Below are 15,426 nucleotides of genomic sequence, written 5' to 3'. Positions count from 1 at the left end.
CCACTTAATACGGCTAACCTTCCGGTCGTCGGAGGGAGGAAGAAGGGTTGCAGGAGCTTCGACTCACGAATTTGTTTGCTGTTGTGACAGACAACGGGGAGGGCAGGCCACGAACAACGCCGCGCAGGTAAGAAGGCATTTCTTGAGAGGGGCTGTAGAAAGGAGGCGGAGTGGACGGAGAAAGCGAACGTGGTGGCTGGACGTGGATGCCACGGAAGAAAGGGAGAGGGCGTCCGAGATGGTGGAGGCGATTAGCCGGCCACAGCAATGGGAAAGAACGGGAGAGGGCGCGGACGTTGTTTGGTTGCGACGCGTGGAGAGCGTCTTCGAAAGAGTGTCGGATATAAAAGGCACCGCCGGCGGGCCATGGAGCCGCAGACGAGAACCGGTGATTTCACTCGGATCCCAGCTACAGCAACTCCGCTTAGGGACTACTACTGCATAGAACATGCGGCGAACAACGGTGAGTGCCGTGCGCGGTGGTTTAGCTACCGAGACGTAGAGGATGTCGGTATCCGGAAGGGCGCCTTGGGAATGAGGAGGAAAAGTGCGTAAATTCCGGGTGCGGTCTTTTCCGCCCGTGAAGTGTGGTATTTCGTTTTATTTTGTTAGCAACCGTGGTGCGATGGGGATTACGCAAGGAAACGTAACCTGAGTGTGCCAACGGTAACAAGATGCAAAAGGTTGCTTTGTGGAATGTTACAAGAATGTCAAATTAGCAGTAAGAAGAAACGCCTACCATGAAATCGTATCTTTGAAGTAGGAAACAATATTCGTTCGGTAAACAAAGATATTTTGATTTTCGCGTAAGCTACACTTAAATGTTTATCTTATCGAACCGGAGAGTGTAATATAAACCATCAACTTTGTAACCTCCAAAACGGGCCGTTCCCTGTGAAGATCGACAATATGACCGCTGAAGAAACACACAACGTCTTCTCAACTGTTAGAACCCCGAGTAGCAACGCTCGATCCTTTCACTTGTGCCGAAGTCGTCGAGTGCCTTTTTTGGTGGAAAGTTTTAAAGCGACGAGATAGAGACTTGCTACTTGACGTTTGTTTCCGTCGAGAGAAAAAACAGCGCCAAATACATATTCCACATAAATACGGATATTTATTAACACTTTATTTATTAACAGTTTTAACACTTTCTTCCTTCTCGCGTCCTTTCACACGGGTCATTTTTGTCCTAACGTTGTATCTATATGGGGCACTCAGTATTTTACAGCGTTATCAGCTACCGGTAAATTCCTACCAGCATGTTCGGGACCTTCGCGTTGCCTGTAATCGAATCATCACCGTCCTAAGTCGTCATTGTCTTCGTGGACATGGGATGCGACCAAGCCTCTACCGTTGCAATATTAGTCGATGCACGATTTGCAAAGAAACCAAATCGTAGTTTATCTGTGAGAAAAGTAGGTAGGTAGACTCTTCTGTTTCAAGGGGAAAGACTAAATAGAGGAGGCGAGATCGCTTTTATACTTCGGGGATATTGTGAGGAAACCTGCACAAGCGCCTTGCCAACCGTAGTATGATAGCTAAGGCGCGAGCCATACGCACGAGCCCCCCCCCCCCCCCCCTTCCCTCCCAATGCACGCTTCGTGTCATTTACCACTCGTTAGCAGATCATATTCCAAGAATTCATTGCTATAAACAAAAAAAAATACAGCTGAAGGTAGCATAAGGCAACTCGATGTCTTAGGGAGCATTTAAATTTGGTGCGGAATTTAAAAGCCATTCATATAATATTCTGCATGCACATGACCTCATAAGGGAACATTTAATTGAAGAACATGTGAGTGCATAAGATTCACTGGCATATCACAGAAGAATCTTCGAGATTCCAAGGAGGAAGAATGGGATAATATGAAATCCTTTTGAGGTACTTCAGCGCTGTTTAAGTACCTGAAATATATATATCAATTTCAAACACCTCACTTCAGTGTTAGCGGATACAGACAGGATTAACTAATATCCAGCACTTTCCATGTGCCCGTGCAATTATTACGGAGGAAAGCAAAACACAGAATTAAAAGTTGCTTCCTGGTAATTCCCCATTGTTTAAAGCATGGGAATCCGAAATGTTATTTCAACGTCATGAAGCTTTTCTTTTTTTATAGCAGAACATCATCGAAACGAAGAACACTCTTAATCTTGTCACGGAGACATGCGAGAATCGGTCGGTAGGATGTGACAGCCGATGTTAGCGCTTTGACGCCAGCATGGCAGTTATGTTTTGTATTGGCGTAGCCGGCGCCTACTCTTATCTAACTGATCTTGACTAATTTGAGAAAGCTTTGAGACACTTATTTGTAACACGCACAATTTATAAATTTTCCACTTGTTCTATGTTCAGTACATTTTGGGGCTCTGTGTAGGATATCCCTTTTACAGTTGGCGTGCTTCCCCAGGGTTCATATACTGTAGGCGTTCTTTATAACGAATTCTCTTTATTCGAAATCAAGTGTTCTTCGGAGCGTTTCTTAGTCCCCACTGCAGTATAAAAAAAATCCCCGTTTTATTGAAATACCACAAGTAAAGACGCCGCATTCCTCTCCCAAAGACTTTGCTGTAGCGCGGGTCTCCTGTATCGCAAAGGCTAGAGTGCCGTCCGACGGCACTCCAGCTGAGCGCTACAGCCATGGCTAGCGCACCGTCCAACGACTTTAGAATTTTTAAGCCAGAACTAATTCAGGATATCCAGTGTGCCGTTGTGGTGTCGAGGTTCGGTGTTAGCTTTCTGTAACTATAGGGCGGTGGTTCGAGGTCCGGCTTTCGTTTCCTTTTTTGTGGGGGGTGAGTTGGGGATTTTTAGTGTGAAAATGATTTCCATGACGTAGGTTATTTTTCCGTTTTTTTTTTGTTCGTTAGGTTATGCTAGGGTAGTTCACATTACGTTGCGTTAATGGATGGCGAAGTTGTGCCAGACGTGGCATTTTTCATCGAAACGCCGATGGACGTGGCTTATATGGAGTTCTTGTAGCATCGCCGAATGGTGCTCTAGACACAGGCTTACTGTATTTATTTTTTCCATTTTCATGTCTCCTCCTTTTATGCAGCCGGTTTCTAAGTGATTAGCAAGTGACCCCTCAATGTATATATCTCATATACTTCAACGATGCACTCATACGCAAATCCATCTTCGCCCGAACGCTTACAAGCCCCGTTGGGATACCTCCGATTAAAATCTGGAACAACTGATTTGCATGCCTTCTCGCTCAACCCAAGGAGTAGACGTAACCACCCCTGCGTAATCTTCGCCCGTTCTAAATAAGGAAGGGAAAGAGTGATGGAATTTTGAGAGGGCCGGTGAGTTCCGGCCTGCTTACCGCAACCAGGAGCGGTGTCGGGGATTCCAATGCGCGGCGTTGCTAGGCGCAAGGTATATCGGATTCAGTTCTCACGCACTATACGCGTGCAACTTTGGTTCAGGATAAATGGCAAGCACGCCCACGTGTACAGAGCTGTGGCGCGTGTTGCATTCACGCAAGCTTCTGAAGATAATTAGGCCACCCAGCCCATTAGCCGAGCTGGAAAAAAAAGTAAGAGGTGGATCGTATGGTTGACTGCAGTAAATATAAATGGAGTTGTGCAACTACCGTGCAGGGTGTTTTACGATGACGGCGGTCACAACTACAGCTAGACTTTCAAGCAGCCGCGGCTCTTGAAGCATTGTGTAAACCCATTTTTGAAGTCCCTGAATCCCGTGTGTTCATTGCTTAGAGCTAGCAGAGGACTCTGGGCCACATAGAGCAAAGAAGAGATTTCTTTATAATTTTTTTAAGGTTTATTAGCGGCCTGCGGAGCAAACGCCTTTTTTTACAGAAGGCGGGAAAACTAAATATTTTTGAAGAGCGCAATTATTTTTAATATATTTGTATACTTGCTTTTTCATCTATTAAGTGCAAATGTTTTGCTTACTGAAATAGATTACAAGAGCGGCCAATTTTTCTTACTGTCCAAGCACTGCTCTCAGCCCTAATGGACACGATGACAGCGTTTGTATTAATGTCAACGTATAATGGTCGCAGTCCTCAAACTGGATTGGTGAACTGATTTTTTTTTCTTCCGGCGTTTTTACGAAATCGCAGGAGTTTATGTGGTTACGCAGCACCAGATTTAAATATAGTCGGTTTTCGCAGTTTTATTTTGACCAAACTAGAAAGTGATTACTGACATTATACCTACCGAACCCCAAACCCTTTATGAAAATTCTTGTATCCGACACCTGCGTACAGAGCGCCCTATTTTGTGGCTTTGTGAATACACTACCGACTATTTTTTCTGCTACCCCGTTTGTTTCAAACCTTGCAGGAGTGGCAACGCTTAGCCAGTAGCTAGAAATTTATTTTCAGCTACGAATTCCGAAATGCTGTGTCGAAGGAAAAGATCTTACCTGCTTCTTACCGGCGAAAACATTCCGTAGATTTTTCTCCATTCCGAGACATCACACTTGAAAACCTAGTACAACTATTGCAGAAATTTCGGGCAGAGCAAAATTCGCGTTGAATTCGAACACTATGAAAATTATTTACAGAGCGCTGTATAATTTAGCACCCCCGTCGCTTTGGAACGCGTCCTTGCATCTGGAACTCGGTATTATATACCATGATCCAAACTTGCAGAAACCAGGGCTTTTGCCTCTCTGATAGCTCTGTGAATATACAGACATCTAAACACAACACGCCACGGGAAATTCTAAAATTCCGAAAACTCTTAAAATATTCGCGATGATTCGTAGACCTACACTTCGCAACATACCAACGCGCCTGACTAGTATGCAAAATTTCCTCTCTAACGAACAGATTTACGCGTAGCAATCATCTTAACCCTCACCACCCGAACCTACACGTGTGTAAGCAAGGATATGAGTGGGTAGTGGGGCTTCCTTTGTCACCACAACAGCCGTTTCCTCTTCTCAGAAGCAACTAGTAATCGGAAAGAACAAATTCAGGTCCTCCGTCTAGCGTCCACGGCGGGACAACCAGCTACATTAGTTTAATGAGAATCAGATTGACGAGGTGGGCTTGTTTATGTGTGTATGGATGCGGCCACCGCCTGGCATCGTATTCTGTGATCACACCGATGCCTCCGAAGGAGGAATTAGCTCCGATGCTTGTTATCTTTTTTAGTGAGGCTTACTTCTGCCAGAAAACCAATATCAGATAATTCTAGCTAACTGTCACAAACTTCGGATAACGATGGTTCGTTTCTTCCAAGAACATGCGGCTCTCCCTCAGACAGAATGAAACCGCATGCTGTCCAGGGGGGCGAAAACAAGGCGCAACGATAATTACCACTTCGAAAATTTTTTTTTTCCTCTTCGGAACTGATCACTGTCCTTCAAATAGTTACACCTTTAATTTGCATCCTATGAAAGTCAAAAAGCGCAAATGTAAGGTGGCGAAGTTAGGAAAATCGAGGTATGAATATTCACCAAGATAAGTTGTACAAAAACACAAAGCGACCCTGCAACGCTTTTTCTTACTTTTTTATATCTGAAAGGCTTCCAAAAAGCTGTCAAAAAACACGCTCAGTACTTAGAGTAAGTGGTTGCAAAGTACCTCAGCCAAAATTTGCCGCTCTATGCACATCGATAACTTGGAAACTTGCTCAAAAGAATTTCCTCTTTTTCCCGGTCTTGGCGATGTGCGAGCGCTCAAATGACGACATTAAAGCGGTGTTAGCGTCTATTGACCGGCTTTCTTTAAGTTGCAGCAATATACGAATTCGACCGCCACTTAAAAAAAGGGCCGCAAAAGCAAAGCAGAAACGGAAGGCGTATCTGCTGGGACGAGCAAATCACGCAGTGCTGCTCCGTGCTGGCGATAACTGTAGCTTTCGCAGTGCTTTCGGACGCGCCGGAAAGAGTGAAAACGTTTATCGACAGTGTTGCAGAGTCCCTTTAATTGTATATGTATATTATGCACACGTTTAAGTAGTTGTTGTCTCCACATCTCTATTTTTCGAGATATCTTACGGTGACAGCTGCTAAACAGGTAGTTTCTTGTTTTAAATGAAGGCACGGTTATGAGCGCGCAGCACGCGGGTGCTTCTTGGACAGCTCGGCAGATTACCGGTGTGCCGGATACTTGCAACGGTTGTTTACATTTGAAAGCACAACACAGGACAAAAGAATTGCCCCCAACACCGTAGTAACGCCACGCTCTCAAACAAAAAATGCCCTGCGAGGAGACATAACACCCTACGGCAACACACTGGCGTTTCGGAGCGACGTAATGATAAACGCCGGAAGTCGCGTACACAAGGCAGCGCCACGGGCCTCCTGAAATTACCGAAAAGATTAAAATGTTCTCAAGGGCGCTTCAACATCTCACACTGTTCCCTAATCACCGCGGGCCCTAATTACCGTACCCAATAGTTACATTTTTATCCGCTAATGCCTACGTATCAACCAATACGATCCGCTTTTTAAGGTAGGCAGTTCTTAGCTAGGGTAAGTAGGCTGTCTGACTGCCCCTCAAAGGGCGATGATTCACCAACAGGTGTGGACAAAATATAAATACGTGCTCCCCTCCGTCTAACGACGACGATGGTTGAACGCGAAGTTTTTTTCTCCTGACGGATTTTATAGCTGTCTGAGTTTTCTAAACCGCTTCGACCGTGTGGAAATGATGCGGTTTGATAGACACCAGACACCGGCTTCATAACGCGAAAGACCGGGGTTCGATTCCTGCCACTGGGACCGTTTTTTCTTTCGCTTCACCCATGGTAACCTATCATCCTCGTCAGGAAAAGTTGGCTTCCCTGCAGGGCGTTTTCGCGTTACATACGCGATCAGTGAGAAGACTAAAGTTTCGCTTTTATAAAAACTTCCTGCTGTTAGCAACAGCCGGTACATGGCATAAGGTGTTACAGTTAGGGATTTTACTGCTACTCACAATGAAAAAAAAAAAATAACTCCGTTTATCCTTTTTGTGCAACTAGGCGAGCTGCGGTGGTTCGAAAAGGCTGTTTCTCAGAACATTTATTTAAAAAAAAAAAAACACATGTTCACGAAATTAAATTGGCTCGATTGGACTTTCTCACCCTTCTTGTCAAGGACCGCTCTGCCGTAAAATAACACGCTTAGCCAGCGGCTTTGAAGACCGCTTAGCATATCGGGAAAGCTATAACACATCTTCCTGCAACACCAGCATAAGCACTGCTAATAATGCCATCATTACTTCCGCGTGCAATTGAACGCGATTAGTTTCTATTTCTTCCTCGGCAACCTGCGGAAGGAATAACGAAGAACCTATCGCCCTGACAACTATATCAGCGGTCAGCGGCCCTTTCCTTCGCGGCACACGCACCACTATTTCGAGGGCTGAGCTCACCCTGCGACCTCTGGAGCCCAAGAGCACAAGGTCGTCACCGAGAGGTCGATTAATACCGTGACCTGCCTTGCAATCCTTTCATTCTCACTGAGAAGACCAAGGCTACGCATGAGGGCTGTCAGTCTGCTTGGTTGTGGCCTACACCAGGTGCCCATACAACAAGGTCGAGCACGAAAACGGTCAGCGAACCTGCCCCGGGTCAACAACTGAGCATGCTCGTTGCTGAGGAAACAGGATAAAAGAACCATAGCGGTTGCTTGTCCGGCGTTAGCCGCCCGAACAGCGGTCACCGGGGCAACCAGTGGCGGCTCCATTTAGCCCTGGCCAATCTTTTTTGGCGCGCGGAACTCAGCTTCCTACGCCGGTCCTCTTGAAGCTCGTGCGTGGAGCAATTAGCGGACGCTGTCCCGTATTCAGCCCGTCGGAACGACCGCCCTGTTAAACGCTACGGTGAGAATAGAAGGCGCACGTTTTGTCATCAGGTAGTTGTGTGCAGCGTGCAGAACTCGTGGGTCTACTGAGGTTCACACAAGGCACGAACGGTGAAGTGTAACACGCGGTGCACACCGTGGCTCGTAATCGTAGTGCTACTTAAATATTCTCGACCCGGATACATGACAAAGCGGTGTGTCCCACGCTTCCTACCGAGACAAAACATGCGGACATGGCTGGGACGAGGCGCCGCAAAGACGGGGCAATGCTTATGTACTGGACCACTTCGTGAACGAGAATTGGACCCTTCCGCTTGACATAATTGCCTTCAACACCGGGCAAGTGGCACTTCTTGCACTATTCCTACACTAGGCTTATACCGGAAGGCCAGTTGCGTACCTGTGTCGTAAGTCAACAGCTCATTTAGACTCGGTTCACTTTTATACCTAAAGATGGCAAGCAAAATGGCGTCTGTGATGGCGCGGTGCCAGACTTTGCTGAGTCGTTGCACAGTGAACTGTGTCGACACTCCAGCACAGCGTGCATAAGCCCCCCTCCCATTCTTTGGAACGATGACAGCGCCACTCAAGGGGATGATTAAAATAATATCTCGACTGGTCAGTAATAACAGTTACAGACGTTGTGCAAACGCAGACGGTCGCCGTAGCGGCGCTGCACTTAAACTGCGTAAAGTATTCAGTGTATGCAGTTCCCAAATTATACGCACACCATCCGCGTCCTGTGCCGCCAACCGAACGTCCCGTGCGGGCGCGGTGAAGTGGCAACGCTCTCTCCCAAGTAAGAGCGGAGGCGCCTTTGTACCAGCGACCGGCTTGCATGCAGAGACGTCCCGCTCCTCCCAGAGACCCACTTTCACTCTCGGCCGGGCATAACCTGTTCCTGGCCCGCGCGGCAGTGACCCCAAAGCCGCGCTTTGCCTGTGCTCTCTCGGCTCCCCCTCTTTTCTTCTCGCGTTACCGTAAGTTTCGCAGACGCCCGCTCTACCGGGGCCCCGTCGACTTCCGCCATGATAGACAAGCGAGGAATTTCCGCCGACGCTGAGACTTTTGTGGTGTCCCCGTTGGAGCATGCATGGCAGAGTACGACGCGTTAAGGCACAAAGCAACGGAGTCTGTAGTTGAGGGGTGTGGCCGATAAGGTACCTTCTTGGCGCAAAAAACCAAACGGCAGGCTTCTGGGCGGATCCTTGGTGGTGATGGCAGCGGCGGTGGTTCGGTGAGTACAACGCTGCTCGCAGCCACTGTTGCCTGCGAAACACAACGTAGCAGCCGCAGTAGGGGGCGTTGTAAGCGGCTTACCTGTACCCGCGCTTTAGGTAGAAGTGACAGGTGTGTTTCTTCGAAGCATAACTAATTGTTCCGCGTAGATGCATAAATTCGCTGAGCTAGACTGCTGGTCGCCAAATGACAGGGGAATGTTTGAAGTAGCAAGGGCTTGATGCGGGCTACCCTTCAATATGGTAGAATGCTTACACGGATGGTTCCTCCGAAAGCTTATAGAAAACAAGGTAACTAGATGTGTTGACCAAAAGCACAAAATCGTTTTGCAGTTGACTTTATGTCTATCTCCTTCATTTCAATGCATGTGGTCCAATTATATACCGTTAGGAGGTATCCGCTTGCCGCAAAGTCCCACGGAAGCAATTTTCTACGCCGTGAGGCACATCGAATGTTTCAGACAACACGGCCTTCGCTTGCAAGCAATGTATCGGCACCAAGCATGCCGCCTAAATATTGGGGACACTTAAGTGAGCTGCAACCAAGGCGGCTCGGAAAGCTGTTTGGTAGGATTGCTGCGGCCATATTTTGAAGAATCCGGCGTATGTACCGGTCAACACTTCCGGATAACTTTCTCATTGTTTCTCGCCTGTCACGTAGATACCCGATAAGGGCGCGGCTCCCCTCTCCTTCGCATTGTACTCGTGCCCTGCTACTGCTATTCTCAGCTTACGTGCCAGTTTTTGTCTGGGTGCTGCTGCGACTTCCCTTTCGAAACTGAAGCTCGCTGGCAAGTGGTCCTTAGCGGTGGTTCCGCGTCGTTGTGCGGAACCGTCACCGCGTGCATTGAAAAGAAGCCACACTTTTCTATTAATATCCGGCAGTACGACTACGGTAGCTGTCGTCCAAGGGCACGTGACGTTGAATTCTAGTTTCAAGCGTGTGGGGTCCTTTCGGGCAGACGCGAAAGGGTGCACCAACCAAGGCACCACTGAGCAAAGACAGGAGTTTGAGGATCCACTAGTCTCGTGCCGACGCTGCTAATGACAATTTTATGTTTTCAGTAACGGCACTGGTTTGATACGTGTTGCAGCAGGGTTAAAATTCCCTGATCAGCGGCGCCAGTAAATATAGACGTTATGTCCTAGTATCTATTAAGGTAGTGCAGAAAAACTTTTTTTTCTAATCTTAGGATAAAAGGGCTTCCAACGTTGATCATCTTAACTTTTAAGAATCCCTTTGTAAATAAAATTGTTAAAGAATGTGCAGAAATGTTTTTAATAACAATAACTATAGGACAACCAACAATATAGTTGTAAATGCCTGGAAATAAAACTTCTCGTGCAATGAAAATTATCAACACTTTCTTGTGCAAAGTCTGGATAAATTGGACAAACATGGCATTCGAGAGAGACATCGTCTAGGGTACACTCAAATTACATGCCTCTCGAACAGTCACCAAATGGCTCCCTCTATTCTGAAAAATTGCGCAGTTTAAAATTTTGCAACGCATGCTTTCGTTACCATTCAAGAAAGCGCCTTCCGCTTGAGGATGTAGAACCTTTTGATCGGAGACACACCCCTCGAGGAGCATAAATCAAAGGTTAACCAAGCGAAACCAAGACTCAACCAGACTAAGTCCAGCGTCCGCTTTGCATATCCAAGATTAGCGGAGCTAAGCCGCCGCCATTTTTTTTTTACAATTTTGGCACAACGGTTACAAAATATGTTCCTCGTTGTGGGAATGGAGTGACATTTCCCTCACTTATTTCTCGTTTCTTACGCCTAACCGAGTAATCTTGAAGGTGGAAGCGTTCACACAAGAGGGATGAAATTAGAAAAACAGAGACGATACGGCGCTAATTCGCAACTATTTGTTTATTGAAAAGAAACACAAATATATACTTGCAACATCTCAGGTGCTGCGTTCATCTCGCCCAAGATAAAACCATGAAAGTCACTTTTTACAGGCATTAAACACATACCGAGGTACACCCGACAATCGAAGGGTAAGGGCATTAAAAGAGGGAAACCATAACACACCAAGAAACTGCTATGATCGTAATGAGTGGCACAGGTCAAAGTATACTTTGCCTGTTATAAATATTGAGGGGGCACTAGCACATCTATCGCCAGACCTTTTGATGTGAAAAGCTCCTATCAGCTCTGGAGTGTTTTTATCTCAATGCCGTGACCAAACCGAAGTATCGCTGCAGTTTCCATAAAAGCTGGATGGTCTAAATATTGCTGAATAATATTGCGTCCCAACGTAATCTAACGTAACATAACCTCACCGAACCTAACGTAACCTAACCGAACGCGTCATAACCTGCCCAAACCCAGCCAAACTGCAACAAGCTTAATCTAACCCAGCCCAACGACACAGAACCAACCTATATTAATTCTAATTCAACCCATTCTAGAAGTCCTGTGCGTCGGTGTCTTGATATAGTAAAAACCAGAGTACAAAAAAACATAACCAAAGGGACGATGACCAAAATATTCCGAAAACTAAAAGAAAAAAAACGTCGCCATGTTGGACTCGAACCAGGGCCAGCTTTTTAGGGAATACATATCCCATAGAACCTCCGGTTAACGTTCTTAGTCAATGAGAGGCGACTACCGTGAGAAATTTCTGGCAGTAATTCTCACAGTTGCCTTGATAATAGACACTACCTAAAAAAAAAAACTCGGAATCGGGCTTCCAGCAGCCACACGTTTTATGATTAACTGCATTAGAAACTTCATTGAGGAACATTAGCATGTGGTCAGGAAATTCCTCCGGGCCACATATTCAAGCGAATTCGCATGTAGAAACATACGCGATCTCGAGGCACAACAGTCATTATACCTGCCAACGCAAGGACTTTTGCGCACGCTAATGACAAGTCGCTCTTTGGAAATGACACTGCATATTATCTCTTCACAGCTGAATGCCTTCGACCTAATAAATTGTTTGCAGTGTTTCTGTACATGAAAACCGACTAATACCTCTCACGGAATTTCCCTCCTTCGACCACATACCAATGACAGCTGTGCGGCAAGGCTGCTGCCAGGTTTAATTCAAGTTTTTTGGCGAGTTGGTGTACGTTAGCTCCAGTCTCCTCACGCTAACAACTGCCTGGAAAGCAACCGCATTCCATGTGCGGCGTTACAGGACGGGTGAAGTGCTCGTTTTTTTCGTTTTTCTGTACGCAGGTGTTATTTGTGTGCGTTGGCTGCACCTATACACAATATCTCTTTGCAAAGTCGGCACGGAAGAGAGGACTGGAGAGAACATAAAAGTGGCAACGAGCTTAAAAAAGCAATTACAAAACCGATGGAGACGAAAAAGCTGTGCACCTCATCTAGTTCCGTTTTATGGCAATCTTCGCGGTATGAAATTAGGTGCCCCAAAATTTTCGACTAAGTTCTCTCCCCACTTGTTCTTTCGCAGCGTACTTTGGTGTTCTTGGCCACCGTCCTGGGCGTGTCCATGGCCGGCAACATTGGCTCTGGTGGCGGCGGCGGGGCGCACGGCGGCGGCTACGCGGGCGGCCACGGCGGCGGCGGACTCTCCGGAGGAGGCGTGGGCGGTTACGGAGCTTCTGGCTATGGTGCTTCTACTGGCGGCTACGGCGGTGGCGGCGTCAGCGGCCATCACGCTGGCGGCCACGGCGGCGGTCTCGGAGGCGCCGGTCCTTCTGCGGGAGGCGCTGCGCACACGGCTTACGGTGACGCCTACGGAGCGGACGCCTACTCAGCCGCTGGCGGCGCCGGTGGATCGGGTGGCTACGGCCTAGGTGGCGCCGGTGGATTTGGCGGAGGCCACCACGGCGGGGCGGGTGGCCACCATGGAGGCGGCGGAGCCGGTGGACACCACGGCGGAGCAGGAGGTCACCACGGTGGTTACAGCATTGCCTCCTCTGGTGGATACGGGCCAAGTTCCAGTGCCGGTTATGGTGGCAGTGGAGGCGGAGGCTATGGAGGTGGCGCAGGCGGCTATGGTCGAGGAGCGGGCGGCTACGGTGGCGCCGGCAGCTATGGCGGTGCAGGTGGTGGCCCTTCTGGGTACTCGAAATATAAGGCCGGAAAGCTATCTGGGGGTGGTGCCGGTGGCTACACTGGAGTATCCCTTCTCGGCGGTGGAGCTGGTGGCATCAGCGGCGCTAAGTTGACGGGCGGAGGACTCGGAGGCTATGGAACAAGCGGGGGAGGCGTCAGTGGTGTCGGACTGGTCGGCGGAGGGTACGGCAACGGCGGCGGCTACGGCGGAGGAGCAGGCCTGGGTGCTGGCGGGGCGGGACTTGGAGGTTCTGGAGTCGGTGCCGGTGGATTCTCGGGCAACGCGGTCACAATCCCAGCGAAAGTGATTGTCTTGAAGGTTCCCATCTCGGACGGAGGTGCTAGCGGTGCGGGAGCTGGAGGATATTCTGGCGGTGCATCCGCGGGTGGCTTCGCACCTTCCAGTGGCGGGTACTCCACTGGAGGCTACGGAGCGTCTGCAGGTTATGGGCCATCATCAGGAGGCGGCTACGCGTCTGTAGGACCGGCTGTATCCGCAGGCTTGGGTGGAGGCCACCACGGTGGGTACGGCGGCAGCGGTGGCTTCTCTGGTGCCAAAGGGGGATTCGGTGGCGCTCACCATGGAGGCGGTGGTCTCGGCGGCGGTCATCATGGACTCGGCGGAGGCCTCGGAGGAGGTTTCGGTGGCCTGGGAGGCGGACTAAGTGGGGGATACGGTGGCACTAAGGGTGGCTACGGCGGCTCTGGATTCGGCGGCGCTGGCAAAGCTGGGCACCACGGTGGTCTGGGCGGGAAGGGGGGCTATGGCGGTGGAGGACACCACGGAGGATACGGTGGCGGCGGAAAGGGGGGCTATGGAGGGGCTGGAGGTCTGGGAGGTGGTCTTGGAGCCGGAGGAGCTGGAGGCTACGGTGATGGCCTCGGAGGCGGGGGTCATCACGGCGGCTACTCGGGCGGTGGATTGTCGGGCGGTGACGGTGGCTACTCTCTAGGCGGCGGCGGTGGATACTCCGGAGGCGGTGGATATGGATCCGGAGGAGGCAAGGGCGGTTTTGGAGGAGGTCATCATGGTGGCAGCGGCGGCTTCGGAGGCGGCAGCTACGGGGGTTCGAAGGGAGGGTATGGCGGAGGCAGTTATGGGGGTTCTAAGGGCAGCTACGGTGGTGGAAGTTACGGGGGCTCTAAGGGAGGATACTGGTGAATTGTCTGAGCCTCGTCTTCCGTTGTGTACTTAAACTTGCCATAGCCTGCTATTCAAGCGCGATCTGTCACCGAGAGTGGGCTGCCGCATTGTTCACTTTGTTATTGCCGCTCTCTTTGTTACTGCTGGAAAGGGAAGCGCCGGTTGTGTCCCTATCGCGCTTGGTCGGTTGTAGCTTTCGAGGCTGCCTTTATATCGCACAGGCCTCGTATTAGAATGCCGGTTTGTTATAACTCGTGTGTACAGGTTTTTGGAGGAAAAAGTGAAGCAAAGATGTTGTGTTTCTTGTTTTTTGTCATGGTCACCTAACGATCTCCTTCTTGGCCCTGATCGCCTCCAGGGCTTTGTACGCAAAGGGAAGCATGTGTGCTCATTTGAAATGTGTGACTGTGTAATTTAACTGCGAGAGAATAAAGAAAAATATGATATTTTTTACCACGTCTTACTTATTTTTGCTTCAAGGGTGAATTTTATCTGCAGGACTGCATATATCCCGAAAGATAGCCGAAAATACAGAAACACAAAATACGTGGCGCACACAAACACTCAACTATGTGGCCAACTGATTTTTAAAAAGAGAGCCGATTTTAGTGCGCTTGCGGGGGGACACTTGGTTCCCGAAATAGCTATTGCGCCTGGGTAGATAAACGAATGCCTTTTGCATTATTTTGATTGTGATATTTGGCGTTCCGGTATTCTCCCCAAAAACGCGTTACGTGTCGGTGTTTTTGTGACTGCACCTGAGCATCACTGTCATGCACCGGTGAACGTGTCCTGTAGAATAACAAGAATGTAGTGCGTCTCCATAATAACTCCAATATTATAAGGCTGTCCTCCTGTGCGAGGCCTATAAGCTCTGATTTCTTTTTATATTTAGAGCAGATAGGTCTTAATGAATGCGGGTGCTGGTCCCAGGTCCCAGATATGTTGAACGTTCTCCGGCAGGATGTATTTTAAAGCTTCGGTCATCCTGTTTGACGCCCAGTTCCAAATTCTAAGGCGGCATCGGGGACGGGATTCGCTGTTTTGCTCGTTTCATGACCGTTTCAAAGTGCCCACTTCCGGTCGAAAGCAAACGATGGGATGTGACGCCGCGCAAACAAGGCGATATAATTGGTCAGCGGTAGGATTGCCGCCTGCCCGATTTTTTACCGGCCGGACCGATTTCTTAATGGCGAAGCCCTTTCGCTAATTGTAATTTTTCATGCCC

General features: G+C 48.8%; 1 protein-coding gene across 2 annotated transcripts; it reads left to right on the top strand.

The window, feature by feature from the left end:
* The first annotated feature begins 378 nt into the window (after positions 1–378).
* LOC144180553 (uncharacterized) lies at positions 379–14,616 on the top strand. 2 transcript variants are annotated; one of them, XM_077708882.1, is made up of 2 exons: positions 379–463; positions 12,447–14,616. In XM_077708882.1, exons 1-2 carry the CDS (start codon positions 449–451, stop codon positions 14,214–14,216), a joined length of 1,785 nt encoding a protein of 594 aa, XP_077565008.1. In that variant the 5' UTR covers positions 379–448; the 3' UTR covers positions 14,217–14,616. The 2 variants fall into 2 exon arrangements, with proteins under 2 accessions (XP_077565008.1, XP_077565009.1); XM_077708883.1 differs by lacking the exon at positions 379–463 and adding an exon at positions 8,625–9,008.
* Positions 14,617–15,426: the final 810 nt, after the last annotated feature.

The sequence above is a fragment of the Haemaphysalis longicornis genome, unplaced genomic scaffold (genome assembly GCF_048455015.1).
Source record: "Haemaphysalis longicornis isolate Haplotype H1 unplaced genomic scaffold, Haemaphysalis longicornis Haplotype H1 scaffold_4, whole genome shotgun sequence".
NCBI classification, from domain to species: Eukaryota; Metazoa; Arthropoda; class Arachnida; order Ixodida; family Ixodidae; genus Haemaphysalis; species Haemaphysalis longicornis.
Note: the sequence above shows the minus strand (reverse complement) of the source record. Positions and strands in the feature narration are given on the sequence as shown.